Source organism: Podarcis erhardii (assembly GCF_964252035.2).
Source record: "Podarcis erhardii genome assembly, chromosome: 11".
Taxonomy (NCBI): Eukaryota; Metazoa; Chordata; class Lepidosauria; order Squamata; family Lacertidae; genus Podarcis; species Podarcis erhardii.
This window is the reverse complement of record NC_138501.1, coordinates 41319048-41347004: the sequence shown is the minus strand read 5'-3', so window position 1 is coordinate 41347004 and position 27957 is coordinate 41319048. Positions and strand designations below refer to the sequence as shown.

At 42.3% G+C, this 27957-nt stretch overlaps 2 protein-coding genes across 3 annotated transcripts in view; one reads left to right on the top strand and one right to left on the bottom strand.

The window, feature by feature from the left end:
* Positions 1–12008, bottom strand: part of NUP155 (nucleoporin 155) — a 40304-nt gene extending 28296 nt beyond the window's left edge. The window contains exons 1-13 of one of the 2 annotated variants that reach the window (XM_081880861.1): positions 11766–12008; positions 8111–8248; positions 6502–6598; positions 6297–6367; positions 5809–5901; positions 4549–4715; positions 3661–3766; positions 3182–3255; positions 2570–2661; positions 2325–2422; positions 1321–1473; positions 1072–1172; positions 26–196 (exon numbers count right to left, since the gene is read on the bottom strand). In XM_081880861.1, coding sequence (XP_081736987.1) covers positions 26–196; positions 1072–1172; positions 1321–1473; positions 2325–2422; positions 2570–2661; positions 3182–3255; positions 3661–3766; positions 4549–4715; positions 5809–5901; positions 6297–6367; positions 6502–6598; positions 8111–8248; positions 11766–11904 — 1500 coding nt within the window. In that variant the 5' untranslated portion in view covers positions 11905–12008. The remainder of the gene's footprint in view (positions 1–25; positions 197–1071; positions 1173–1320; positions 1474–2324; positions 2423–2569; positions 2662–3181; positions 3256–3660; positions 3767–4548; positions 4716–5808; positions 5902–6296; positions 6368–6501; positions 6599–8110; positions 8249–11765) is intronic. The other variant, XM_081880860.1, reaches the window with a different exon arrangement.
* Positions 12009–13000: 992 nt separating this feature from the next.
* The window catches only part of WDR70 (WD repeat domain 70), a 118225-nt gene continuing 103268 nt past the window's right edge, over positions 13001–27957 (top strand). Inside the window, exons 1-5 of the mRNA XM_081881496.1 lie at positions 13001–13103; positions 13972–14034; positions 15775–15858; positions 17563–17671; positions 19689–19866. Of these exons, the coding sequence (XP_081737622.1) occupies positions 13079–13103; positions 13972–14034; positions 15775–15858; positions 17563–17671; positions 19689–19866 (459 nt within the window). The 5' untranslated portion in view covers positions 13001–13078. The remainder of the gene's footprint in view (positions 13104–13971; positions 14035–15774; positions 15859–17562; positions 17672–19688; positions 19867–27957) is intronic.

Sequence of the window (27957 nt, the reverse complement as noted above, 5' to 3'; positions counted from 1 at the left end):
TTAAGCAAGCAGTTGTACTACAAACCTGTGCCGAAAGGAGAACAAATTTCTTTGGCGGTAGCATATGCTGTTGTACAACTACAGGATAGTCAGTTATGGGAATTAGATCTTTATTCAAAGGTGTTACTATCTTCTGAGCTTTGTGATCATCTATCGCAGAAAGAGCCCAAGAATGTCCATCCACATGTGTCTTTGTCTGAAATAAGAAAGTAAAGAGTAAAAAAATTATGAGAGTAACTTGCTTTCCAATCATATGCTTCAGTTATAACAATATTATTGTACCTCTGCCTGCAGCAGAGGAAGCTAGTTGTCCTCCTATCTTTCCAGCTGCCAATTATAATTCTATCCTTCACAGCCTCTGCAGTATTACTGTACCATAGCTGGATCAGGATGTAAAAATATAAAGGTAAGCTAAAGGTCCTCTGGACGGTTAAGTCCAGTCAAAGGCGACTATGGGGTTGTGGTGCTCATCTCGTTTTCAGGCTGAGGGAGCCGGTGTTTGTCCACAGACAACTTTCTGGGTCATGTGCCCAGCATGACTAAACCGCCTCTGGCACAACAGAACACCGTGACAAAAACCAGAGCACACGGAAACACTGTTTACCTTCCCGCCACAGAGGTACCTATTTATCTACTTGCACTGCATGCTTTTGAACTGCTAAGTTGGCAGGAGCTGGGACAGAGCAACAGGAGCTCACTTTGTTGTGGGGATTCGAACTGCCAACCTTCCGATCGGCAAGCCCAAGAGGCTTAGTGGTTTAGATCATAGCGCCGTCCATGTCCCTGAATCAGGATGTACTTCCCACCAGGCAATTAAATCTATGGCTGCATTCCCCCCCCCCAAATAATTTAAAGTCAGTATCAGAAAGGTGAAAAGCTGGTCACAACTTGGGATATGGCCTTGCAACAAGAAGCAGTAAGGTGTCAAAAGGGGAAGTATCAGAAGTAGAAAACTTTTGAACTCTTACACAGATTTATGAAGAGAGAATAAAGAAATCTAGGTAGGCAAAACTATCATCTCTCACAACAGCTATTACTTTCAAAATAACCTAGCAAAATATAAAGAATTACCTGTGTTTCCATCATTGGCTTTTGGAAAGGAAAAGAATCATGATTAACACACCACAATATATCATTATCCTCATTTTCTGAAGCAGCCATTAGCAGAACACCTGAAAATATAATAATAATTTATTAAGAAATGCTGAATCTGAAACCTAAAATCGAGTCTTATGATTCATCACTTTCTATAGGACAAAATAGCCTAAATTGGACAAAGGACTCTTAAATTACTGATAAAAACTCATCTCCAGAAATTACCTTTGCTATAAAGAGCTTGGTGCACCTTTGATGGCTTTTCCACATTAGAAGCAGCAGAAAATCCTGGAGGCAGGCGGATGTGAACCAACGTTAATGTTGAAGGACGTGAAAAAGGATGCTTGAATGGGCATGTACTAAAATACATCCGCACACCTAAGAAAAAAGCACAAGATACTCCATTAACAGTATAAACGTATTTCATAAAAGGGTTGCAGTACAATCCCATACCTGTCTACTCAGCGCTTTTTTTCTAGAAACCATGAAGTTGTTACAGTAAGTGCCACACTTTTTAACAACAACAAAAAAGAAGTGCCGTACCGCATAACCTTCAAAACCCCCCTGAAAAGCATTGTGTCTACTTCAAAATTAGTCCCATTGAGTTGAATGGGGCTTGCCTTCCAGTTAATAGTCTTGGATCACAGCATTAATGTGTCTGAAGTTTTCTGTTCAGATACGGAACTACTGAACAGCAACGACACAGACTGCTTCATTTTCCCCATTTAAAGGTAATGGTATGAATGATAATAGAAACCGGGTTATTTCTAATTGATCCACACATTTTAATTCCTCTTCACACAAGCTTCTTGACCCCCCCCCCCGACCCTTTAGGATTACTACGATACTATGATGCCGTGATCCTATACCCTATTGGCTCCCTTCTTTGCCTATCTTCTTCCTTTCAGTACCCTGTTGCTAGTTAGTTTCTTCCAGTTTGCAGGCACTCCACTCTCTAGGCCAGTTCAGATTCTAGACTGGGTAGAGATACTAACTGGGTTGTGATACTACCCACTTCCCCACCAACATGTTATCCATGTCTCCCTTCTACCATGCACCAGAAATGACTGCATGAATCAAGCTATTCTACATAGAGGCCAATATAGAACAGAAGGGAGGGACATGTACCTGCTCATTCACCATGTGAGCAGGCTTGCCACCCAGTAAGTTTTTGAACCAGGGCACAGACACGGTACTTAGCGTTATAGAAAAGGATACTGAATTCTTACCTGCATGAGTGATTGCCAATAACTGGCAATCAATGGATTCAGAATTTTCAATCACTGCTATCTGAACAATAGGCTTAAACACAGAACGGTCTATGGTCCTAAAAGAAAACCAAGATATCAGCATGTGTACATGCAATATCTTTTTACCATTTTTATCATTTTTACAAAATGATCTAATAATAAGAAATGTAATAAGAGATTAAAGTCAGCTCCTCAAGCATAATACCTTTTTGTAGATATTTTACCTGGCAATCTTTCCAGCTGCAGCCACAATAGCATTCTGAGAAACAGAAGCAACCCTCACCATCCCTTGACCATCTGGACCTAAATCATAAACCTGCAATTTAATTATATTGCTTTTAGTGGGTTTACTATGAATTCACTTAACATTATTCTCTTTTGCAATGCCTACCGCAAATACGTCAGGAGGCAAGTTAGTTCTGAAATGAAAGATGGCAGCTGCACTGCACTCCAAGGTGAGTAGTTCATTGGACAGAAACACAAGAGAATCTTCTTTTATTGAATGCAGGTGGGATGTTGGAATAAGCTTGGATAGAGTACAAAGCCATAAAAACAAATAGAGGAGGTGAAAGGATGCAGAGTGAAGGAACTTGTAGTACATTTGCATAGTGAACAGAAAAATAGCAGGCACAGGACTGACAGCTAAAAGGAAGAGGATAACTTTATGTTGGGCAGGTGAGACAAAGAATAAGTGCGCAAAGTACAGACAATGGTATTTGCAAGGCTGGATTAGAACTGTGTTATATGGTAAGTTCCCATCAATGTAATGAAGTTAGCATTGATGTGAACCTAAATTTGTGAATAACAGGGGAAACAGAATGTATCAAAAGGCATACCTGTATCACACCTTTCTCAGAGCGTGTGTATAAGATGTTTCGGGAGTTGTCAATGGCAATTTGAACAATGGGATCTGCAATTTGAGAATAGAAACCCAGAATCAACTGCTTAAAGTCTGTCCACATTTGGTATTGAGAAATAGAGACTTTCATTCATAATGTCCAGAAGATATCAGTGAACGATCAAAACATTCTTTTTCTTACCTAAGCACTTCAAATAACAAATTTCAAACTTAAGACTAGCCGAATTACCCAAGTGTCTTAACAGCATGTTTGTATTGTATTTGAATTGGTTAAACTGCTTTAGCAGTAATTTAGTAGCACAAATCTTGAAAGAAAGCAATCAACCTATTGATTCATTTACATAAATGAAACATTTAAGTGAGCCAGAGGTGCCAGACATTTGTAACGTATTATCAAACACAAATACACCTGGGTTTTAATATTGGTATTTTAAACATGGATTTTACATCCCTTACCATCTTCTGAGAATGTGAACTGGAGCAATGATGGAACAAGGAAAGAAAGGGTGCTTTTTGAATGATTGATCTTCCTACAACGCTGGCTAAACCAGCCAGCCTCAGCCTACAAAAATAAAAAAAACACTAGAATTATATTATGCAAGCCCATAGAATACTTTACTTGACCCATCTAGTTATCAATGAATTCTCAACATTATTATGGAGCCTAACTAGTCCTGGCCCCCAGATGAACAGTGTGCTCTCCTCCAGCACCAGCAGTCTGTACTTTGAAAGAGAAGTCATTTTATAAAGTTCCATTTTAAAAGTTCCAAATCCTCAAGAATTTATAACTCCATATTTTTCTCTCACTTTGACTGGACCCCAATCTTACATAAGGACAACAGTAAATCTGCTTTATATCACAGAGTAAGCCAGCATAATATTACTGTACATCAGATTCACTAGCTCATGTGTTGATGTGCCAGCTCTAAGCACATGTGTGTTGATGAAGCAGGTATGAGACTTGACCTTTTGATTGCTGGCAGAATTCAAGAAGGAAGCTTGGTCTTTTGAGAACTAGCCTGTTTGTGGCCTCTTTGATGCAGGCCATAGAATAAACTCAACAGTATTGAGTTATTGTCTGCCACTAACAAAAATACTTAAACATCAGATGGTTCTTTGCTAGGATTCTTAAGATCATTAAAGATGACTCAGATTCAGTACATTCTTTGCAATGAACAAGAATATTTATTAAGTTAGCAGGAGTTCCAGACTAACATTTATGCTCTAAGAAACGCACTACTCTCTTTCAAATAAATGAAGCAATGTAGAAGAGAAAGTGAGGCATCAAGAACAATGTACTTTCCATCCATTCCCCAGTATCCATCTCTAGCAGATTTCACTTGCCTGATAAGCAATTTCATACAAACAACCATCTTTGCCAGCCAAGAAGATACGCCCATTTTCAGAAGAAGTTATTGTCAGCAGATAGGTGTTATCGGTAGGCAGTGAGTAGAGCGGGTCTGGAAGAAGCTGCATTCCACCAGACATGCTATCATTGAGGGATCCAGAACCTGATTAAATATATATATGTATGTTATTTTATTTGTTGACTACTTCAACTAAAATGATTTCAAGAAATAACATTGAGTTTGTATATCATGAACTCTTAAGTGTTATTTTCTAAAAGTTGATAGGTTTGCTACTAAGGCTACTAAGGCCAATCCTAAATCCTCAGAATAAATAAGATTGAGCCAAAATTCTCTTATGTTGAAAAACACAGTTCTTAAGAGTTAAAATTTCATTTCTCCTCAGTAATCAAACATGCTTAATTCACAATGCCAATTTCCCCCCTATTTATGCTATTAAAAGTATATACTCCAGATACAACAAAGTAGTAAATTTTCTAAAAACACGTTATCTTGAGCATGTATGTGTGTTTTAACACGAAGACTTATCTCAACGTAAAACTTATTTACTCTCAGGCCTCATCTACACTAAGCGTTTAAAGCTGTAACACACCACTTTAAACAGTCATAGTTTCCTCCAAGGCATGTTGGGAACTGCATTTTGTTAAAGGTGCTGAGAGTTGCTAGAACAGGCTTCCTCAACCTCAGCCCTCCAGATGTTTTTGGCCTACAACTCCCATGATCCCTAGCTAGCAGGACCAGTGGTCAGGGATGATGGGAATTGTAGTCTCAAAAAACATCTGGAGGGCCGAGGTTGAGGAAGCCTGCGCTAAAAGATTCCTATTCCATTCACAGGACTACATTTCCCAGAGTTCCCTGGGAAGACGGCTTGATTGAGAAACCACTCTGGAAACTGCAGCTCTGTGAGAGGAATAGGGGTCTCATAACTCTCAGCTTCCTTAACAAATTACATTTTCCATGATACTTTAAAGTGGCATGATACTGTTTTATATGTATAGTTCAGGTGGGGCCTCTAAAAGCTTAATCAGCCATTATTTCATTCTACCACTGCCCAATTCCCTCAGCTCCACCAACGATCAAGTTGGTTGTGTCTAGCCAGGCACTTGTGTTGGTAAGGTAGTGAGCTGAATCAAAGAGAAGCCAGTTGCATTAAACAGTCACCAGCTGGTAGCAGCAAGTTCCTCCAAATTTCTTTCCCTATCTCTTCATGAAAGCAAGCATGTGAATACCCAATTACCTCCTTGCAAGGTTGCATAGCTTAGTCCTAGAATGACTATATCCACAGGAGTAGCCAAAACGAGCAGGTGCCGTATATGTGGTTGAAAGACTCCTGTGAGTAAAGAAAGCAGAAGACGACTTGTCAATATAAGGGGGCGGGGAACCTCCTCTAAATAACATGCTACTTGTCATAATCAAGATCTAGGAGAGTGAAGAGGTATATGCACTAATTCCTGTCAGTCAGGAAGTATCATTTCATGTCTTTTAACTGCTATTTTCCCAATCCTACAGTAATTTCAGCAATGAAACCTCAAAAATAGAAGGTATATTTATGCAACATTTATCTTTGGGTAATTATGCGCACAGCATGATAATATTCAAAAGTCCGAGTATGTAAGACAGTTTCTAATACAGAACAGACACCAACAAAGCAGACAAATGAAAGCTTGTTCTCAGGATAAAGATAAAATGATTTTTCCCAAGTGTATTTTGTCCACAGCCTATTACCTGCTTTTGGTTTCACCAGTCCCACTGCAAGGATGGTTTCACTAAGGCCATCAAAATAAGCGAGGTCCCCACTGCAATGAAAGAAAAGGTTAAAATTGTTAAAAGCAGCAATCCATTACTTACACAAACCTTTTCTTCTTATTAAGCAATTTTGAGATTACCATACCCAAAAACTCCCTAGACAAAAATCATTTATCTTACATACCCATCTTCGTACTGCCACATAAAAATGTCACTGTCAATGGTCAGCCAGGCCCTGCTAATTTCAGGAAACACTCCCATCATACAATTGCATTGCATATCTGAAGTATCCAGATTTAAGGATAAAATGCACCAAGGCAAGACATGCAATTCTGCATTACGTTAAGTTTGCAATTAGGGAAGGGGAGGGGAGGATCTGGATAAATGTAGAATTCCACAGCTCAGTATTATAAATGTAAAGTCACAACATACGTAGCAATTATTTTATTACGCAAATGCTCAGTTGATAAGACTCCCAAATCTTGATTTGTATGAACATAAAAGAACATTCATGTCTCTTCACAGAGAAAGAATGAATTTATTTCAAGCTAGGATATAGTATGACCAGGAGCCTTGAATTCTTTTTTACAATGTTTAATTTATATTTAGCAATCAAGGGATGGATAGAGAGAATGTCAAACAGAATAAATGGAGGTTCTTTTACATGACACTAAGCAGTCTGAAGTACAGTCATACCTCTAGTTGCAATAGGTTCATGTTGCGGATTTTTGGGTTGCGAACACTGGCAAACCCAGAAGCGTTCTGCGTGCTTCATGCATGTGCACTCTGTGCAGGAGCACTCTATTGCGTCACACGCACAAGCGGCACTCTACTTACGGACTTTTTGGGGTGCGAATGGCACCCTGGAACAGTTCAGATCCGTAAGTAGAGGTACCACTGTAGTACCAAGCATTTTTTATTACTGTTTAAAACACAGAATTCCAAGCAATAAAATTAAGTTTTAACAGCAGAATGCCATACTGATTATTATGCAAATGTTTCCTAATAATCATTTGTGTGCACAAAAGCCATGTTCTATTCCATTTCTATCATTTCGTTCATCATGCCTGGAAGCCCCAGCACAGTACAGATCACAGATGGGAATCTGTGGCCTTTCAATATGTTGCTGAAGTACAATTCCCATCACTCCTGGCTGTTGGCCATGGTGGCTGGGGTTGACAGGAGCTTGAATCCAACTATATTGGAAAGGCCACAGCTTCACCACTTCTGCCCTAAATGAAAGGCTGAGAATGGATGGAGGGCAAAGTGTGAAAAGCCAACACCTTTGGAGCAAGAGGCTGGCTGCCATCCACTCTTTACTGCCCCAGTCCCTCACCATGCTGTGCTTCTTGATCTGCTGCTATTGCAACCTCTTTTGATACTGAAGGGGAAAAAGGGACATTGGAAACTAAAAATTGGGGTTCTTTAAAAAAGAGACTACCTTAGGCCACACATCCAATGATCATTTAACTGCTATAACTGTACTAGTGTCTAGGCAGCAGCAACTACCTGTAGTAGAATTGGAGGCAACAGCAGAGGTGTAATGGTGAGTGAAATAAAGTAGAAGGGATGCCCAATTCCCAGCTGGGCACAAGTAGCTATGAGGAAGAGAAAAGGGAGAAAGATGGGTGGGGGAGAAGAAAACAGCAACCAACAAGAGATGACCTTGTCAGATGGGGAGAAGGCTGGAATGAATAGGGATTAGCCAGCAGCCTAAAGCCCATTCTTTATCCCCCATGGCCTTCATCTCACAGGATTTAATGTGCCTTTCACTTGTATTATAATTAGGATACGTCCAAATTGCTCAACCAGTTCAGGGGGCAGAGGAACTCTCCGAATTGAACTTATCTCTGGAAGATTGGGAATTGAAAGAAAGCCAGGTCCTTGTAATGGGTAATCCATATCTGACATCCCAGAAACAGTGGGGCTACCTGCAAATGTGAAAAAGTAAAATAATTAGAAGTAATAGAAACAAACAAAATGCTTGGATATATTCACTTTAATTGAATATTTTCTTTAACCCCTAGAGACTTATTTTTTCCCCCAGTATATGAAATGCAAGTGCTTTTCTCTATAAACCTAGGAATCAATTAATGCTCATACATCTTTAAGAAAATCAAGGGCTGTTAAACAAGGGCTGTTTGGAGTGAAACCATTTCCAGTACAGAAGTTCTACTATATTTGCATAGCTTTGACATACTATTTTAAAGTGGCTTGATAGAGATTAAATGCTAGTTATTGCCTTCAAACGAACCAACTAATGATTATAATGTATTCTTGTTTCTATTTGTTATCATCAAGATAAGCATGAATGACTATTGCAAGCTTTATATTTGTTTTATCAATTCTGTTTAGCCTGGAAGGAAAAGGTAAGGCTGCCTCAAAATACACCGCTCTCCTGATCTTAACTGAAAAAGCCTAAAGATTTATGAATACTGAATTTTATTGCCCTAATTTCAGTCTTATAAAAAGGAACGCATCAAAAGATGGCAGTTGAATAACATAAGGTACGGCAAGATAATGGTTTATTGTTTATACCGTAAGTGGAATATTGGGGAATGAAGGGAGGAAGATTTTTGTAGAATCTTAAGCTATTAAAGACAAAGCACCTGTCCCCAAAATAACCTAGTAATGAGACCATTACTGTACATTCATATGTGTATAACCAGTATAGAACAAATGTACCTGGTAGTAGCACTATAACATTTGGTGTGAACCCCAGCTTGCAAGAAGTACAAAATGATTAGCACTAGACATTAGAGATTAACCAGATTATTGCCAGCACAATGAATTAAAATAGCAGCAGGTAAAACATAGCGACAAAGGATTCCATCAATACAAAGCTAAGTGGACTAAATACTGTATATATTAAAATCTGCTAAAAAGCCACCAATGAAGAGGCCAGGATGTGGGGCCAACAATGAAAGGGACCTGTCCTTGGTACCCATCAATCTATGTTCTTGGTGGTAGAAAAGAGAGTAGCGCCTATGAGGCTAATCTCAGGGCCTGGGCAAGTTCACACAGCTGCAGGTGGCCCTCCAAGTTACATGGCCGCAAACCTTTCATGGCTTTAAAAGTTACCTTAAGTTTGAACTCTAAAGCATATTACTATAGCCCTATCTAGTCTAGTTTGTGCAACAGACCCCGATCTATTTGTTCAAATAGACCAGTTCTCCATTTACAATCCAAAGCTGATGAAGGGCTTTACTATATACCTGGATAAATACAGCAGTCTTCCTTACTAACAACATTTCCATCATGTCTGGGTACCAAAAGAGTTGCAGGATGGAGCAGAAGGCCCCACCACCTTCATTTAGGCCCAACTCTTCAGAAAGAATCAGAGCCACAGTAAGTCTTACTTTGGAAGTGGTGATAACACTGATTTGCAATGCTTTTACCATTGCTGTTATGACAGTATTCTACTTCAATCATACCTTGGGTTACAGAGGCTTCAAGTTGCATTTTTGTTTTGTTTTTTGGTTACGGACCGTTGAAACCCGGAAGTACTGGCACATGCGCCGAATCGCAACCCGCGTGTGAGCAGATGCACCGCTGCGGGTTGCGAATGCTGCGGGTTGCGAATGTGCATCCCAGACGGATCACATTCACAACCTGAGCGTCCACTGTACTGCCAGGCAAAAACGTTCTTCAGCCAGGCCTTGGGCTTGTTAACATTCTATGTCCTTTTAAATGTGTTTGCGGAAGGGGGTGTTATGAGTCTGTCTTGTTTTCGTTCTTGTTTTTATTGTGTATGTTGTGTTTTTATGTTGTGAACCTCGCTGGGTTCTTCAGATGATGAGCAGTATACAATTTTAAAAAGAGTATTTTAACTTGTTTTAAATGTTACTATTACTTGCTGAATTTGTTGGCCACTTTATTTAGCACAAGGAAACGCAAAGCGACTTACAAATGCTGCAAGCCTCCATTGCTATTTGTCCACCTCAAAGGGAGCAGCTAACAAATTCCCTCAATAAACAGGTGATTCAGCAAAGTCATGAACCTTTTTCTGCCCTTTTCCAGCTATTTTCTGAAGACTGGAGAAGAGACCCTTTTAAGAATATTAAGGGGGTGGGCAGGGGAAGGACTAGACGACATGAAAAATGAACATAATATTCGAGCTGCAGTTCATTCATGTTCAGGTTTGTACTGTATTCTTATTATGCAAAAAACACATTGCTGCACCCATAACCTAGGTTTAAGGTGTCATTTAGCTCCTAGTTTCATGGCTGGGAAACCCAGCCAGATGGGCAGAGTATTATTATCAATAATAATAATAATAATAATAATGGTAAAGTGGTACCTTGGTTCTCAAACACCTTGGTACTTGAACAACTTGGAACCTGAACACTGCAAACCCGGAAGTAAGTGTTCTGGTTCGCAAACCTTTTTCGGAAGCTGAACGTGCTCCGTTTTGAGTGCCACACTTCCGTTTTGAGTGTTACGCTGCGGTCTGGCTGTTTTTGCTATTTATTTTACGTTTTTGTGGCTCTTTTTGTTTTGTTTTTGTGACTGTGTGGAACCCAGTTCATCTACTGACTGATTGTGTGGCTGCAGTACATTGTTTACTGCTTTCACTTTATGGATCAACAGTTTCGTTAAGATAGTAAAATTCATGTTTAACTGCTGTTTTAGGGATGGTTTTTAAATGTTTGGAATGGATCAATCCATTTTGCATTACAGTGGACGCTTGGGTTGTGAACGTGATTCGTGCGGGATGCACATTCGCAACCCAGTGGTGCGTCTGCGCACGAGCGGGTTGCGTTTTGGCATTTCTGCGCATGCGCAAAGCACGATTTAGCACTCCTGTGCATGTGTGACTGCTGGTACTTCCGGGTTTCGGCGGTCTGTAACCTGAAAAAATGCAACCTGAAGTGTCTGAAACCAGAGGTATGACTGTACTTTCTATGGGAAAGCGTGCCTTGGTTTTAGAACACTTTGGTTTTGGAACAGACTTCCGGAACGGATTAAGTTTGAGAACCAGCGTACCACTGTACAGTGGTACCTCAGGTTAAGAACTTGATTTGTTCTGGAGGTCTGTTCTTAACCTGAAACTGCACTTAACCTGAAGCACCACTTTATCTAATGGGGCCTCCTCCTGCTGCTACGCTGCCGCTGCACGATTTGTGTTCTCATCCTGAAGCAAAGTTCTTAACCCGAGGTACTATTTCTGGGTTAGTGGAGTCTGTAACCTGAAGCGTATGTAACCCGAGGTACCAGTATCTCAGTTCCTAACCCTGGGCTACAGTTCCCGCCAGCCCTGCAACTTCAGGCGGGCACCAGGGGGTGTGGGGTGAAGTGGGTGGGTGGGAGCCTGGCACTGAGGCTGGCAGCGCACACGGGAGACCGTAAAGGGGGAGGAGGGCAGAAAATGAGAGAGAGAGAGACCCGCCAAGGGAGGCGGCGGCGACAGAGACCCCCCCCCTCCCGAGCCTGTCCCGCCCGCCTTACTGGGCGCCGGCACCGCCAGCAACTCGGAGAGGTCTGGGTAGCAGCGGTCTTCTTGGATCTGCCGGTCGATGATGCGCCCCGCATTCTCCAGCGCCTCCTGCAAGGCCGGAGCGGCCGCCGGGCTGAGAGCGACCGGCATGGCGAGGCGGCGGCGGCGGCGGCGACGTCGAACCCAAGCCGAGCTTTCCTTCCCCCCTCAGCAGAGTCGAAGCAAGGCCAGGACTGCGCTCCGTCGCGCCCGCGCGCCCAATCCCGGCATCCACCGCGCGGCCGCGGGAGACACGAAGACGCGACCCGTAGAGATAGGAAGAAAAGGGGTAGAGTGATCCTCGTACGCACACTTCCGGGCTTCCGATACTGTGTGGAATTTTTTGGGGGGGGGGGCTGCGCGGTGGGGAATATCTCTCACGAGAGAGAAAGCGACCGTAGAGAAATAAGTATTCTGAGTAAAATGAACGCGAGGAAACGATTTCGTTTATTCAGGAGAAAATGCACAGTAACTGATTTTAGTGGAGCTTACTTTTTGCAGCCCATTCATATCCATGTGTTCATTCAGAAATCCAGCCGAGAAAGTGTGGCATTCCTGCATAGGATTGCATACACGACAGGTGTTGGGCTTGACGTTGTCTTTCTGATGTTCTTCCCCCTGCCCCCGAGTCTATGCTGCGGTTTTTAAATTTGATGTAACGCCCTGAGCCCTAGGGTAGGCTAAAACAAATGTAGATTTATTTAGTTTTTGAATTTCAGCGAGGCTCGCTGCACAACAAATGCGCATCGCATGAAGCGCGATCCTGTGCCCACTCACAAGTAAATCCTAGGTCAGCCTCACTGAATTGCGCTGTCAAATAAGATTGCAGCCTTGTATGTGGTGCATTGCTTACAAAAGAATACTTATATTTAGGGAAAGGGGGTGGGGGGGGGAAATAGTTATTTGTTCTACTGTTACTCGACGTTACGTGTTGCTTTCGCCACTTTTTGCAGTAAGAGTTACAGACCCAAAAATGACAAATACCTGCACAGCTGAATACATTTTTGTTATTCTAGATACTACCCTCGAAAATAAATAAACATATGCAAACGAAATATACCAGGGTTGTAACCCTGAAACTGAAACTAAGCAGTACGTAGTTCGATTATCAACCCCGCAAGTCCTGGGCATACAGTAGTTATTTCTCCCTCCGACCACCAGGGGTCTCACTCTGGCAGCCATCGAGCGGAAGTGGCTTTCTCTCGCTCAGCCGCCGCTTCCTGCTGGTCGGGCAACTTGCCTGTGTTGTTGTTCCTGGAGAAGGGAAGTGCGGGTTGCTTTCTGGATGGAGCAGGTGGGAGCAGAGAACGGTGAGTAGCGGGCCCGGCCAGGCTCCCCTTGGAGGTTCTGCCGGTCTTGGGTAGGAGGAGGAAGCACTGAGCGCTCTTCTGGTCCTGAATGGGGTAACTGTTCCCTTGAAGGACCAGGTGCGCAGCCTGGGAGTCATTTTGGACTCACAGCTGTCCATGGAGGCGCAGGTCATTTCTGTGTCCAGGGCAGCTGTTTATCAGCTCCATCTGGTACGTAGGCTGAGACCCTATCTGCCTGCGGTCTGTCTCGCCAAAGTGGTACATGCTCTGGTTATCTCTCGCTTGGACTACTGCAATGGGCTCTATGTGAGGCTACCTTTGAAAGTGACCCAGAAGCTACAACTGATCCAGAATGCGGCAGCTGGACTGGTGACTGAGAGCGGCCGCCGAGACCACATAACACCGGTCTTGAAAGACCTACATTGGCTCCCAGTACGTTTCCGAGCACAATTCAAAGTGTTGGTGTTGACCTTTAAAGCCCTAAACGGCCTCGGTCCAGTATACCTGAAGGAACGTCTCCACCCCTATCGTTCTACCCAGACACTGAGGTCCAGCGCCGAGGGCCTTCTGGCGGTTCCCTCACTGCGAGAAGCCAAGTTACAGGGAACCAGGCAGAGTGCCTTCTCGGTAGTGGCACCAGCCCTGTGGAACGCCCTCCCACCAGATGTCAAAGAGAAAAATAACTACTAAACTTTTAGAAGACATCTGAAGGCAGCCCTGTTTAGGGAAGTTTTTAATGTTTAAAAGGTTATTGTATTTTAGTGTTCTGTTGGAAGCCACCCAGAGTGGCTGGGGAAACCCAGTCAGATGGGCGGGGTATAAATAATAAATTGTTATTATTATATTACGTATTATTCTTTCTTCGCAGATGCTGAGCCGGTGGCAGGACCCGACCCGGAGCTGGCAGCTACGATGGGCTTCTCAGGCTTCGGTGAGTGAGAGGCTTCCCTTGAGGCAGAGCTTTGCATGCAGTGGATCCCAGGTTCAGTCTAGTTATCATCATCATCATTTATATCCTTGATTCCCAACGCGGGGTACACGCCCCATGAGGGGGCAATTAGATTTTTAAGGGGTGCAATTCGAGAATGAGTTATTAACAGTTAATGACCCTTTCGGCTTCCTCCACGTGAATAGTTCACTTTTTGAATAATAAGAATTATATGTCACGGGGGGCATCAGGATTTTAGAGATGCTTAGGTGGGGCATGGCCAAAAAAAGGTTGGGAACCACTGATTTATATACTGCACCTCCCTTCGTACGTGGATCACAGGGTGCTTTACAGTATGAAAATGCAGTCGGGTCAGGGTGCAGTTATGTTTAGGAGTATCCCCTGGAGAGCCACTGCCTGTTAGCGAGGGAAATACTGAGGTAGGGCAGTAAGGCAGTTTCCTACATTTCTCCCACATCCATATGGGTCTACAACTGTGAGGTTGCAATTCTGCCCAAGGCACACGGAGGGTGGTGCAAGCTTTCAGACGTGTAGATGTCACCAGCTGCGTACTGTCACCACCTCACTTTTGCTGAGGGTCAACATCTTGCCTCTGACCTTGTGCTGAGCTTCAGAGAAGTCCAGGAACGTTGCTGAATTGCCTGTGAAATGCTGCACAGTGTCATCATTTGAACACTTGGCCTTATCCTGATGTGAGAGTGTGTATCTCAGAAGGTGGTGGACTCCACTTCGTTGGAGGATTTTAAACAGAGATTGGATGGCCATCTGTCAGGGATCCTTTAGAGATGATTCCTGCATTGCAGGAGGCTGGACCCTACAATTCTATGATTTTGTGACCTGTAGTTGTACTGAACTACAGAATGTTTCTAAAGCTTATTCCAAAGTAGAGTGTTCCACCTATCAGTTTGTGCTGGAGCAGGTGTTGGCCAATTATATATATATATAGAGAGAGAGAGAGTGTGAGTTGATGCCTGGTGTCCTGGCAAATGTCATAATGGCTACTTTTTAGTACCACAAGGTTTCTTACTGGTGGAGACAAGACAAACTGTTCCTCCTGGTCCTTCTTCCCAGAATGTTCTTCTGCTTCCTCTCAATGTTCCTCTTATATGTGTGGCCACAACAAATAAAACTGAGAGTTGTATATACAGTGTGCGCATGTACATTTTCTCTAATCTATGTGTCATGTTGGAGACAATGGTGGGAGCTGCTCAGTTAAGGTGCGTGGGGGACATTTTACTTTATGGATGTTTCCAGGCATAAGGAACCCCCAGAACAGGTTTAGGAGGCATATGGAGGGGTGAGAAGTGGGGAAACGGCTTGTTGCATGAGCAGGCCTTGTTCCGTGCACATACACTTCACTTATCGCTAGGTTCAATTCCACCCAATATGTTTGATCATTAAAATACTATTGCAAAAGTGTAGTAAGCTTATACACAGCTTATAATGCCCTCTATACACAGCTTGTAGACTTTTGGGAGGCATCTGGTTGGAAACAAGATGTTGGACTAGATGGCACTTTGGTCTTGTCCAACAGGACTCTTGTGTACTTAAGAGTAAGTTGTTGCATACAAATGTTTTCTCATGTCAGTGCATTCAGTTCTCACTGATTTTCATGCTTTCATTTGTATTTTTATAAATTTCTCAGGAATACTCCCCCTGCCCCTTTTCATGTAAGCTAAATGCTTAGGAAATCACTTCCTTATTTTTCCCCTCATCACTTAGGAAAGAAAGCTCGAACATTTGACTTCAATGCAATGTTTGAACAAACTCGAAGAACTGCTGTGGAAAGAAGTAGGAAGATCCTGGGTGAGAGAGGCTATTTCATATCAAGGGTTTGATTTTCCCTTCATTTAATTTATAGCTCAGAGTACCTTCTGGCAGTTTTCCTTGAATGTTAATAGCTTTGTTAATAGCTCACAACGTAAGGAAATATAAAGTGGTTTGAAGGATGACTGAATAAAAATGACACGGTAAACACTGAATGAGTAAAAATTGCATGGTAAACATTATTTATTAATTCATTACCCACCTTTCACCTTAACGTCTCAGGGCAGCTTACAACATTAAAACACAACATTAAAATCATTTTAAAATAGCTTTAAAAACAACAACAGCACAGACCAAAGCAATCCACACCTCGCCACAAATAAATGTTCCAAGAAGGTTGTAAAGTAATACTTTTTATAGGCAGCTTTGTGCTAAGTGCCTGCTTCTTAAAGAGGTGCTGCAAAGTTAAAAGGGATGGGAGGTAGTTTCTTTGGGGCAGTGCCTGGGAGGTAGAGGGACTTTGGTTCCTGGGTCCTGGAACTTTTCTCCTCTGCCTCCAGCTGCACCAGCTGTCAGTAGAAATCCTTGCGAAAAGATCTAGCAGCCATGTTCTTTTAGCTGTTGGCAGAGGCCAGAGTATCTCAATTGCACTCATTTTTGTGAGCCCAACATAAAAGTACATCAAACCCATGCTCACAGCTGCATACTTTCCTTCCTTTTACAGACAGTAGTCTCAGGGCTTCAGGATGTGATTTTTTTTTCAGTGGGAAAACAATGTAGTGAGAAAAGGCTTAAGCTCCAGAATGAGCTCCCCTCCACACTTTCCGTGGCTGTTTTATGTAAAAGAATGGGCAGTTGGATGCATCTCTTCAACCACATGCTTAACAGAAGAGTGTATTATTTTTTTAAAGGGGGGGGGGTAGTAACCATTTCCTCAGTCTTCCTTGGCTCTAGCTACCAGAAAGCAGCTGAAATGAAAACATCCTAAAAGGTGCAGAATCTTTGGCAAGTTCCCCAGTTAAGGAATAGACTAAATAACTTGACATTTTTTATTTTCCAGGCAAACTTAAAGCCTTTCAGTTCTCTGGAGGGGTTGGTTTTACTGTAGCCTGGTTCTGAAAATGAAAGGTAGCTGATTTAATTCATAGACTTTCTAAGTAGAAAATCTCTCCGCAAAAGATAGGAGAGTGATACCAAACTATGGCATACCACTTGTACATCTCACTTGTATAAACTGACTTCCCTTCCCTTCCCCCTGCAGCAGTTCATGAGCCCCCTCTGAAATGGATGAGGGAATGGACAGATGGCTTCAGAGAGCGGGGAGGAGAGGAATGGGAGGTCCTATGACATCTGTTATGATGTTGGATCTTGCCCAGAAACTTGAAAGACTCTGTTTTCTTTTCTTGTGAAGCTTACCTTTATGGGCAGGGGTAGGCAACGTGTGGCCTTCCAATGTTGTTAAAAACTCCTTTAAGCCATACCCACCATGGCCAGTGACCAAGGATGATGGGAAATGAAGTCCAGCAACATGGACTGGAGGGCCAAAGGTTTGCCATCACTGCCTTATATCAGCAGATACCATGAAAACTAGGACATGTTAGTCTATGACTGTTTGATCTTCAGTGTTAAAGGTTGGGTTTTTTAAAAAAAATAAATGAGTTGAATTATCATCATTCCAGACATCTTAAAACCCAAGACTTCAGAATTGGCACCAAATTTCTTCTTTGTACTTTATTTATTCAGAAGAGCGTGAGAAAAAGGCAGCTGAGAAAGAAAAAGAACTTGAAAGCCGGTGTGAAGGTATTGATTCTTCAGCCGCATCCTTACGCCCAGTAGTGAAAACATCATCTAAGTAAGTAGATATAATAGAAACATTTGGCTCTATATCTTTTCTCTGGTAGAATGAGAGACACTTTTCATGCAAGATGGCACCGCGTTGTATACCATATTACTTAACAACCAATGTTTGGAGTTAGCTGACACACTTTTCAAGAACAGTCTGGTTTGATTTTCAAGTGTTTCGTACGCCTGGACGTTCTCTGGGCAGGCAGCAATAGCTGTTGCCAGCAGTGATAGAAAAAGGCTGTAGTCTTTATGTGCACTTACTAGGAAATAAGCTCCAATAAGTGTGAATGTCAACAGTGCAAACCTATGCGTGATCAAAGCTTTGCTTTAGCATTTAAAGCCATGAGCAATCCAGGTTATCGAAGGGACCACCTCACCCGATACAGTGGTACCTCGGGTTAAATACTTAATTCGTTCCAGAGGTCTGTTCTTAACCTGAAGCACCACTTAAGCTAATGGGGCCTCCTGCTGCTGCCACGGAGCCTGATTTCTGTTCTCATCCTGAAGCAAAGTTCTTAACCCGAGGTAATATTTCTGGGTTAGCGGAGTATGTAACCTGAAGCATATGTAACCTGAGGTACCACTGTATATGCCTGTCTGACAACTGCATTTCTCAGATACGGCATTGCCAAGAGTACCACATGCTGGCACCGTTCTCCTTCTTGCTGAAAAGGTGCTGGCTGGAAAGCTAGAAGCTCTTTTACCACATTTGCAGCCATTTTGGTTTATACAGTGGTACCTCTGGATGCGAACAGGATCCATTCCGGAGCCCCATTCGCATCCTGAAGTGAATGAGTGTGACGTCATTTTGAGCGTCTGCACATGCGCGAGCGGCGAAACCCGGAAGTAACGCGTTCCGTTACTTCCGGGTCACCGCGGAGCATAACCTGAAAATGCTCAACCTGAAGCGACTTCAACCCGAGGTATGACTGTACTTTGCTACTCGCAGGATTGAGGCCAGGGGCTACTGCCACCAAGGCAGAAGGAGATGGTCACACATCTTGCGAGAAGGGTCATAGCTCAGTGGTAGAGCACCTGCTTTGCTTGCAGAAGGTCCCAGGTTCAACCCCAGCATCTCCAGGTAGGGCTGGGAAACATTTCCTGCCTGAATCCCTGTAGAGGCACTGCTAGTTAGTGCTGACCAGTGTTCTTTAAAGGACACATTCTACTCATGTAAAAACACCAGGCAAGCCCTACAAATAACCCAGAGATGCATTTTAAATAAAAGGAAACATTCTGCTCGTGTAAAAACACGCTGATTCCTGGACCGTCTGCGGGCCGGATTTAGAAGGCAATTGGGCTGGATCCGGCCCCTGGGCCTTAGTTTGCCTACCCTTGATCTTAAGGTTAGTAAAGGTAAAGGGACCCCTGACCATTAGGTCAAGTCGTGACCGACTCTGGGGTTGCGGTGCTCATCTCGCTTTATTTGCCGAGGGAGCCGGCGTACAGCTTCCGGGTCATGTGGCTAGCATGACTCAGCCGCTCCTGGCGAACCAGAGCAGCACACGGAAATGCTGTTTATCTTCCCACCAGAGCGGTACCTATTTATCTACTTGCACTCTGACGTGCTTTCGAACTGCTAGGTCCGACCTTCTGATCGGCAAGTCCTAGGCTCTGTGGTTTAACCCACAGCACCACCCGTGTCCCCGATTTTAAGGTTAGTTAGCCACTTAAGGTTAAAGAAACGTGTCTACACAAACTGGCAGTGGCTCTCCAGGGTTCCATACAGGATATCTACCCACATCTGGGGACCCAAAGATGAAGAATATTAGTATAGACAATACTGAGCTTCATAGAAAAATGCTTTGATTCCATATAAGGCAGTTCCCTACATTCCTACCCTTCTCGCCCACCCTGCACTGGCTGCCAGATACGGTGTCCTCCGTTCACCAATCTGTGGCACAACGTAGGCAAATGTGTTGGGGAGAAAAGGGTAGGCTGGGGACTTCAGCAATGAGCCCACAGAGGCAGGTGCCATGAAAAAGACCCCTGCCACTATACACCTCATATTTTTGTTCGCCTAGGGATTCATCTGATAATGAAAGTGATGACAGCTCAGATGAAGAACCAATTGGCCCCCCTTTGCCACCCCAAGGGTCAGTGGAAGATTCCGATGATGAACTCATTGGCCCTCCGCTGCCTCCTGGATATAAGGGCAGTGATGAGGAGGATGACGAGGACAACATCCTGGAAGAAGATGAGGTCAGTTTTTATTTTCTCAGTGTTTCTGCTGTGTCGTCTTCTGTTTTTGTGTTGATTGCTTGCACTTTGCATCTGATTGGCAAAGGAGATAATCACCTGGGAATTGTAAAGGTAAAGGGACTCCTGACCATTAGGTCCAGTCGTGGACGACTCTGGGGTTGCGGCGCTCATCTTGCTTTATTGGCCGAGGGAGCCGGCGTACAGCTTCTGGGTCATGTGGCCAGCATGACTAAGCCGCTTCTGGCAAACCAGAGCAGCGCATGGAAACATCGTTTACCTTCCCGCCGGAGCGGTACCTATTTATCTACTTGCACTTTGAGGTGCTTTCGAACTGCTAGGTTGGCAGGAGCAGGGACCGAGCAACAGGAGCTCACCCCGTTGCGGGGATTCGAACCGCTGACCTTCTGATCGGCAAGTCCTTCTTACTAAACTTATGGGAAATTGAGACTGTTGGGAGTCAGCTCCAGGCAGCTTGATCAGTGGTCAGGGTTGATGGGAGTTGTAGTTCAGGAACATATGGCAGGCCACAGGTTCCCCTCCCTGCTCTAGGTGGTGCTGTTGATCTATTTTGGGATGTAGGAGTTCACCACAGTTTCATATTGCAAAGTTTCTCAAACTGTTAATTGTTTGTAGTTCTTGTTTTGGACTCTGAATTTGTTCCCTTTTATTTCCATGTAGTGGTTCATATGGATGTTTCCTTAGGACATCCATAGTACAGTGGTGCCTCGCAAGACGAAAAGAATCCATTCCACGATTCTCTTCGTCTAGCGGTTTTTTCGTCTTGCGAAGCAAGCCCATTGACGGCTTAGCGGATTAGCGCTATTAGCGGACTAGCGCTATTAGCGGTTTAGCGGCTTTTAGCGGCTTATCGGCTTAGCGGATAAGCGGCTTAGAAAAAGGGGGGGAGGAAAATAAACCCGCAGGAACTCGCAAGACATTTTCGTCTTGCGAAGCAAGCCCATAGGAAATTCCTTTTGCGAAGTGCCTCCAAAACGGAAAACTCTTTCGTTTAGCGAGTTTTCCATCTTGGGAGGCATTCGTCTTGCGGGGCACCACTGTATTGTAATGCTTGCTTCGAGAAATAATTCAACAAGTGTTTGCTTCTTTAAAGACCAATGGTTTTAAGTGTTAGGTAGATTTATACTAGCTACTCACTTTTAGGTGATCACATTTCGAAGAAGAGAAGTTTTGCTTCTTATATTTGGAGTTTCCTTAGAAAAGCAGGTTTCCGCTTGTTGAGCATTATTTTAATACGGTTTGATCCTCAGTTGAAGGGACATTAAACATAAAATAATTTGTTAGTTTTGCAGCTGTTCTCTAATACTTTAACACACATATATTGTTTATAGGTGGATTCAGCTGATTTCCTTTTCCTTTTTATTTGTTTCTCCCTCTCCTGGATTGTAATTCATTGAACATTCTCACATGAACAGAATTTTTGAGCGCTTTTTAAGATATGGGTAAATGTCTGCAGTCATCATTCACAGCTGTATAAAGTAATATGTGCACCTTTAAAAAAAAAAAAAGGAATATAAAAACCTTATAAGCAAAAAGTAACATGTTCAACTTCCTTTCACAAATCATACCAAATTGCTTTCCCCAAAGGAACACAGCAGTCATAAAGTTAAGATTCATTTTTTAAACATCACTTTTATGAGGCTGTTACTTGATTGAATCATATGTAAACCTTTCAATTTAACCCCCGACGGGTATTCTGAGTGACAATTTTGAACGTTAGTGCTATTTAACATTTTTGCTACATTTTTGGAAATACTATTTGTGAAGATTTATTGATGGTATGTTGTTTTACTGTGTAGGTATTATAGAAAAAAATGTTTGAATGCAATGAAGCCTTAAAGGGATAGCCATTCATTTACTGTACAGTGGTACCTCGGTTTACATACGCTTCAGGTTACATACGCTTCAGGTTACAGACTCCACTAACCCAGAAATATTACCTCAGGTTAAGAACTTTGCTTCAGGATGAGAACAGAAATTGTGCAGCAGCGGCACGGCAGCAGCAGGAGGCCCCATTAGCTAAAGTGGTGCTTCAGGTTAAGAACAGTTTCAGGTTAAGAACAGACCTCCAGAACGAATTAAGTACTTAACCCAAGGTACCACTGTATTTTTAATACTTAAAAGTAGTTGTGTATAATCTGATGCAAAACTGATGTCAGTGTTTGACGCAACATGGTTTAATTCTGTTCCTTTTGCACGACAAAGGAACTAAATGGCTTGGAAGCCACAGTTTTTAGTTATTTTGCTTTTCTTTATAAAGTCACTGGTAACACTTAAAAAAGATTTTTATCCCTGTAACCAGTGCTTTTTTCCTTAAAAAAAAAATGTTTCATATTCCTACTCATATTGAAATACTGCCCCTCAATGAGGCCAAACTTAGATTCGCAAAATGTTTAGTGGTATGCGTACCCCTGTGTCCCCCCCCCCAGACAAAAAAGCTCTGTCTGTAACAGTCACTAAACTAGTTTTCTTAATTTTTGCTTTTGGCTAACAAATTAGTTTCTTAACCTTTGCATGGAGTGTTTTCAGTTTTTCTCTGCTCAGATATGTGCCGAAATCGGTACTAAAGATGAAGGCTGTGACTGTCATTTGGTAGTGATGTGGGCAGGAGTTAGTGGGACAGGCTGGCTGTGTGGGTAAAGAGCATCAGGTCTTTTTGCTCAAGATGCAAGGATGCTCACTTATTTATTTATTATTATTATTTTTAAAAAAGATGTCTGTATTTCCATGTTAGAAGTGTAGGTGGCTTTCTATCTGTCTATCTAAAACCATGGCATAAAACAGAGAAAGAGAGACTGACAAACACATCAAGTATAATAAGGCAGGGAGATTTTAAATTAGTAGATTGGCAAAGAAGAAAGATCTTATGCAGGTTTTATTCTTCACTAGATTCAGTTGAAAGATTTATTATTACTATTATTCCATAATATCATCAACATTAATCTCCATGAGAACAAGGTTGAATGGTTTGTCATTCAACATTTTTCTTTCCATCCCCAAAACAGATTCAGATCGACCCATGTTGTCATTGCAGTTGTCTCATCCGTACGATTTTTGTCAGGAGTTTAGTGGAAAAGGAATTCTACGTCTGTTTACAATCAGCCGTGCCGTTTTGACCCTACAATAATCAGATCAATTCCTGTTTTCTGCTGTTCAGAAAAAAGGCACTTTCTTATTGTAAGGCTGGCACGCAAATGCGTTTCAGGCTGCCTGTTTCTGAGGAGTTTTGCTCCTCATTCAGTAGGTTGGTTTGCAATAAGTTGCTTGTAGCATTGGGGCTGGGAGCTAGGGTTGGTACTACAGCTCTAAACAACTACTATTAAGAACTATATCAGTTTCACTTTGTTCATTATTATTAGTTTTAAAGCTGTAATGCATGCAAAATTATTTTACCCCAAGTGTTATTTTAAGTACCCTCATAGCTGACTTGCACAAAAATGCACAACGCGGTGGAATGTGTATCCTAGGTGTGATTTTTACATATGCATTTCATTTAAGATATGGCTGAGAGATTGAAAGAAGCATTGAGGACAAAGCTGGCGTTTGTCCAGGGTGGCATTTGCTGTTTGCTGTGGCTTTGAAGTTGAATAAACCTGCAATCATTTATTGATTGAAAACATGTTACTCTGGGAATGTGGAGAGATTTGGAAGTAGGACTTACTTGAGTGGAACACTAGGATTTTCACTGAACAGGGAAGTGTTGGTGGTGAACAGGACATAACAGGAAGATTGTTTGGTAGTACTCCAGGTTGTACCTCAGAGTGGGTACAAAACCAAGGAGAAGCCTAGGAAGGAAAGCAGCTCTTCCTAGACTGTAGAAGATGTTCAAGGAGGGTAGACCAGAAGCTACCTTCAGCCTGATGCTGTGGGGCTTAAGGGCAGATGCTTAGCCATCTAGCAGTCCCTATTCCTTCTCTTCTCTTTTTTTTATAAAAATAATATTTATTAAAATTTCCACAAAAAAGAAATTACAAAAAGGATAAAAAGAAAACACAAAAGATACAAACACTACAAAAAATAGGAAAAAACCAAAAACAATTAAAAACAAATCCCTCTTTCTATATCTTACAGTTCATTTACTTATTTTCCTGACTTCCTCACACTCCCTTTTTTGTATTCCAATTCAAATAGTTAATTCAGCAAATCCATACCCTCTCTATTTTCTCTTAGTTCTTTGTCTTCACGTATTATAATTTTGAATTTTCATCTAATATCAATCCCTTTTTACATATTCCTTTTAACCTTATTGCTAAAACCACTTCGTTTCATTCCAACATCATTTTAACATTCAATAATTTTACAGTGTTTCTGTAGATAATCTTTAAATTTCTTCCAATCTTCTTCCACCGACTCTTCTCCCTGGTCTCGGATTCTGCCAGTCATTTCCATCTATTCCTTCTCTTCTCCAAGTGAGGTTCAAGCACTTTATCATTTCAGCAGAAGAAAGGCCCTGTTGGATCAGGCCAAAGGTCCATCTAGTCCAGTATCCTGTTTCCACAGTGGCCAACCAGATACCCATGCAGGACATGAGTGCCATAGCAGTCTCCCCACTTGTGCTCCCCAAAAACTGGTACTCAGAGGCATACCTCATCCAGCTGTGGATGAAAACCATGGCCATCATGGATGGTGACCCCTGATGGAATTATATTCCATGAATCTATCTGATCCATGTTTTTTAAAGTAATCCAAGTTGGTGGCCATCACTACCACTTGTAAGAGCAAGTTCCAGAGTTTTAACTATGTTAACTTTTGTCTGTCCTGAATCTTTCAACATTCAGCTTACCTGGATATCTGAATTCTAGTAAAATGAGAGCAGGAGAAAAATTTAACACTATTCACTTTGTTCATTCCATGCACAATCTTATACACTTCTATCATTATATCCCTCCTTACTTCCCCCCCTAAATTCATATGTTCCACATAGAGGGAGTTGCTCCAGCCCCTTGATCATTCTGGTTGTCCTTTTCTGAACCTTTTCCAGCTCCACAACATCCTTTGGGAGGCGAGGCAACTAGAACTGGGATTCTTGACTAACACAGTCTAGGGCAGTCTCCACACACAAGCTTTGTTCTGTTCCTCCTCCACCATGTCGCCTCATTAGGGTCTGAAAACAGTCCTGCCATTCCACTCAAGTCTGAATTCCAAATTCCCATCCCTTTCAAGCTTGTCACATTTACAAGAAAGGACTGGATCATACTAAGCTTGGTCCATGCCTTCCCATAACTAAAGGAATCAAAGAACTTAATAGCAGGAATAAATTAAAAAAATTGTCCAGTAGCACCTTAGAGACCAACTAAGTTTGTTCTGGGTATACTAAGCTTTCGTGTGCATGCACATTTATTCAGATACCAAGCTTATACCCAGAACAAACTTAGTTGGTCTCTAAGGTGCTACAGGACAATGTTATTATTTATGTTGACTGCGTCAGACCAACACGGCGACCTACATGAATGTAATAGCAGGAAGTTTGCATTTGACCCTGATTCTCAGCTAATGTGGACCAAGTCCACCAGCCTCTGAGAGGTAACAACCCTGTAAATGCAGAAGTGGGACCCTGAGTTAATGGGGGTTCCAGAGAGGGTCATATTCAGCTATGATAATTTGCCAAAATAACGCTTGCATGAGATGCTTGTTATGTACAGTAGGAGGAGAGCATCACTGGTGGGGTGTGGTAATGATGGAAGGGAATGATTGGTACACCAGTTAGCAGTGTGGGCCCCAGACTAAGGGCTGGTATGTAGTGTTAAAACTAAAGATCAGTGTGCATGGAATATAAATACATTTGTTAATCCTGCATCTGCTACCCCTTATCTTTCATCGAAAGAACCAAGCCCATATCCAAACATTCACAGCTCTGGCAAGCTGGAGTTGTAATGGTGCTTGGTAATACAGTCCACAATGATCAAACTGAACCTGTGTCGTTGTTCTCATTGAAGTGGCATTTGCAGAGATGAGGAGCTCAGAATAAAACACCAGTATCACTTGACCTGGTCTTTGTGAAAAATAGATGGCTTACGGTACAAGCACTGGGCTTGAAATACTGCACTTGGATAACCTAGAAATTATTTTACTCCATATGGAGTAGGATAGGCCATGCTGTACAGTATTTGAAACTCCCATTGTTCTAGACATACTATGCAATAGAGAATTTTATTAGTGAGAGCCATTTCTGAGCTCTGGGTGCAGTACTGTGCCTAAGATTTCAGGTTAAAACAGCAGAGTGGAAGGAAAGGAGGACTTTTTTCTGCCTCCCCACTTCCAGCTACTCTCTGAAGACTAGAGAAGAGACCCTCTTAAGAATATTGGAGGGGTGGTGGTGAGTGAGCAGGGAAAGGACTAGATCATGTGAAAAATTAGCATAATATTTTAGCTGCAGTTCGTTCATTTTCAGTTTTGTATTCTTGTTATAAGAAGAGCACGCCTAGACATTCTGTTGTTGCACCCATAACCTAGGTTTAAGGTGCCATTTAGCTCCTAGCTTTCATATCTCAGTTTCTAACACTGATGCTGTATAGATGTTCTGGCAGAAGAGTCTGTGCTTGTGTATGCATGAATAAGTGAGGCAGAAAGGTAGGAATGGGCTGCTTTAAGGCCATTATTCTATGATTCAGTACAGGGCAGGAGTAGGGAACATGCGGCTATCCAAATGTTGGTGGACCATTGTCCATGCTGGCTGAGACTGTTGGAGGCTGGAGTGGGACAGGACCACCAGCCCTGGCTCCAATATCAGATTCTTAACAAATAATGTGAATTTACAGGTGAAACTCAGAAAATTAGAATATCGTGGAAAAGTTCGTTTATTTCAGTAATTCAACTTAAAAGGTGAAACTAATATATGAGATAGACTCATGACATGCAAAGCGAGATATGTCAAGCCTTTATTTGTTATAATTGTGATGATCATGGCATACAGCTGATGAAAACCCCAAATTAATAATCTCAGAAAATTAGAATATTAAATGAAATCAGCAAAACAAGGATTGCAAATAGACCAATATTGGACATCTGAGAAGTAGAAGCATGCATATGTACTCAGTACTTGGTTTGGGCTCCTTTTGCATCAATTACTGCCTCAATGCGGCGTGGCATGGATGCTATCAGCCTGTGGCACTGCTGAAGTGTTATGGAAGACCAGGATGCTTCAATAGCAGCCTTCAGCTCTTCTGCATTGCTCGGTCTCATGTCTCTCATCTGTCTCTTGGCAATTCCCCATAGATTCTCTATGGGGTTCAGGTCAGGTGAGTTGGCTGGCCAATCAAGCACAGTAATCCCATGGGCATTGAACCAGGGTTTGGTACTTTTGGCAGTGTGGGCAGGTGCCAAAGTCCTGCTGGAAATGAAGTCAGCATCCCCATAAAGCTCATCTGTGGAGGGAAGCATGAAGTGCTCCAAAATCTTCTGGTAGACGGCTGTGTTGACCCCGGACTTAATGAAGCACAGTGGACCAACACCAGCTGATGACATTTTCTGAGATTGTTAATTTGGGGTTTTCATCAGCTGTACGCCATGTTCAACACAATTATAACAAATAAAGGCTTGACATATCTCGCTTTGCATGTCATGAGTCTATCTCATATATTAGTTTCACCTTTTAAGTTGAATTACTGAAATAAATGAACTTTTCCACGATATTCTAATTTTCACCTGTATGTAGCATAGCGGTTAAGCCGACGCTCACATAATTGAGACTGAGCTACATTGAATATAGCGGGACATATTTCTGAGTGCGCAGGATTGGGCTTCACAAAACTGAACCGAACCAGGAAGTTTCTGATTCAAATATCACCCTATTTATTTATTAATTAGTTAATCAAAGTACTAAACTCTTCTCCCTCTCCCATGTGCAACGTGAGGATAATGGTTACCTAACTTTACAAGGCTGTTGTCAGGATCGCTGAGATGATGTTTTTGAGTAGTTTTAGAGCAGGGATGGGAAACTTGTGGTCCTCCAGATGTTGGACTACAGCTGCTGTCATCACTGACCATTGGCCATGCTGATTAGAGTTGGAGTTGAACAACATCTGGAAAGTCACAAGTTCCCCATTGGTGCTTTAAACACTCTAAAGTACTATA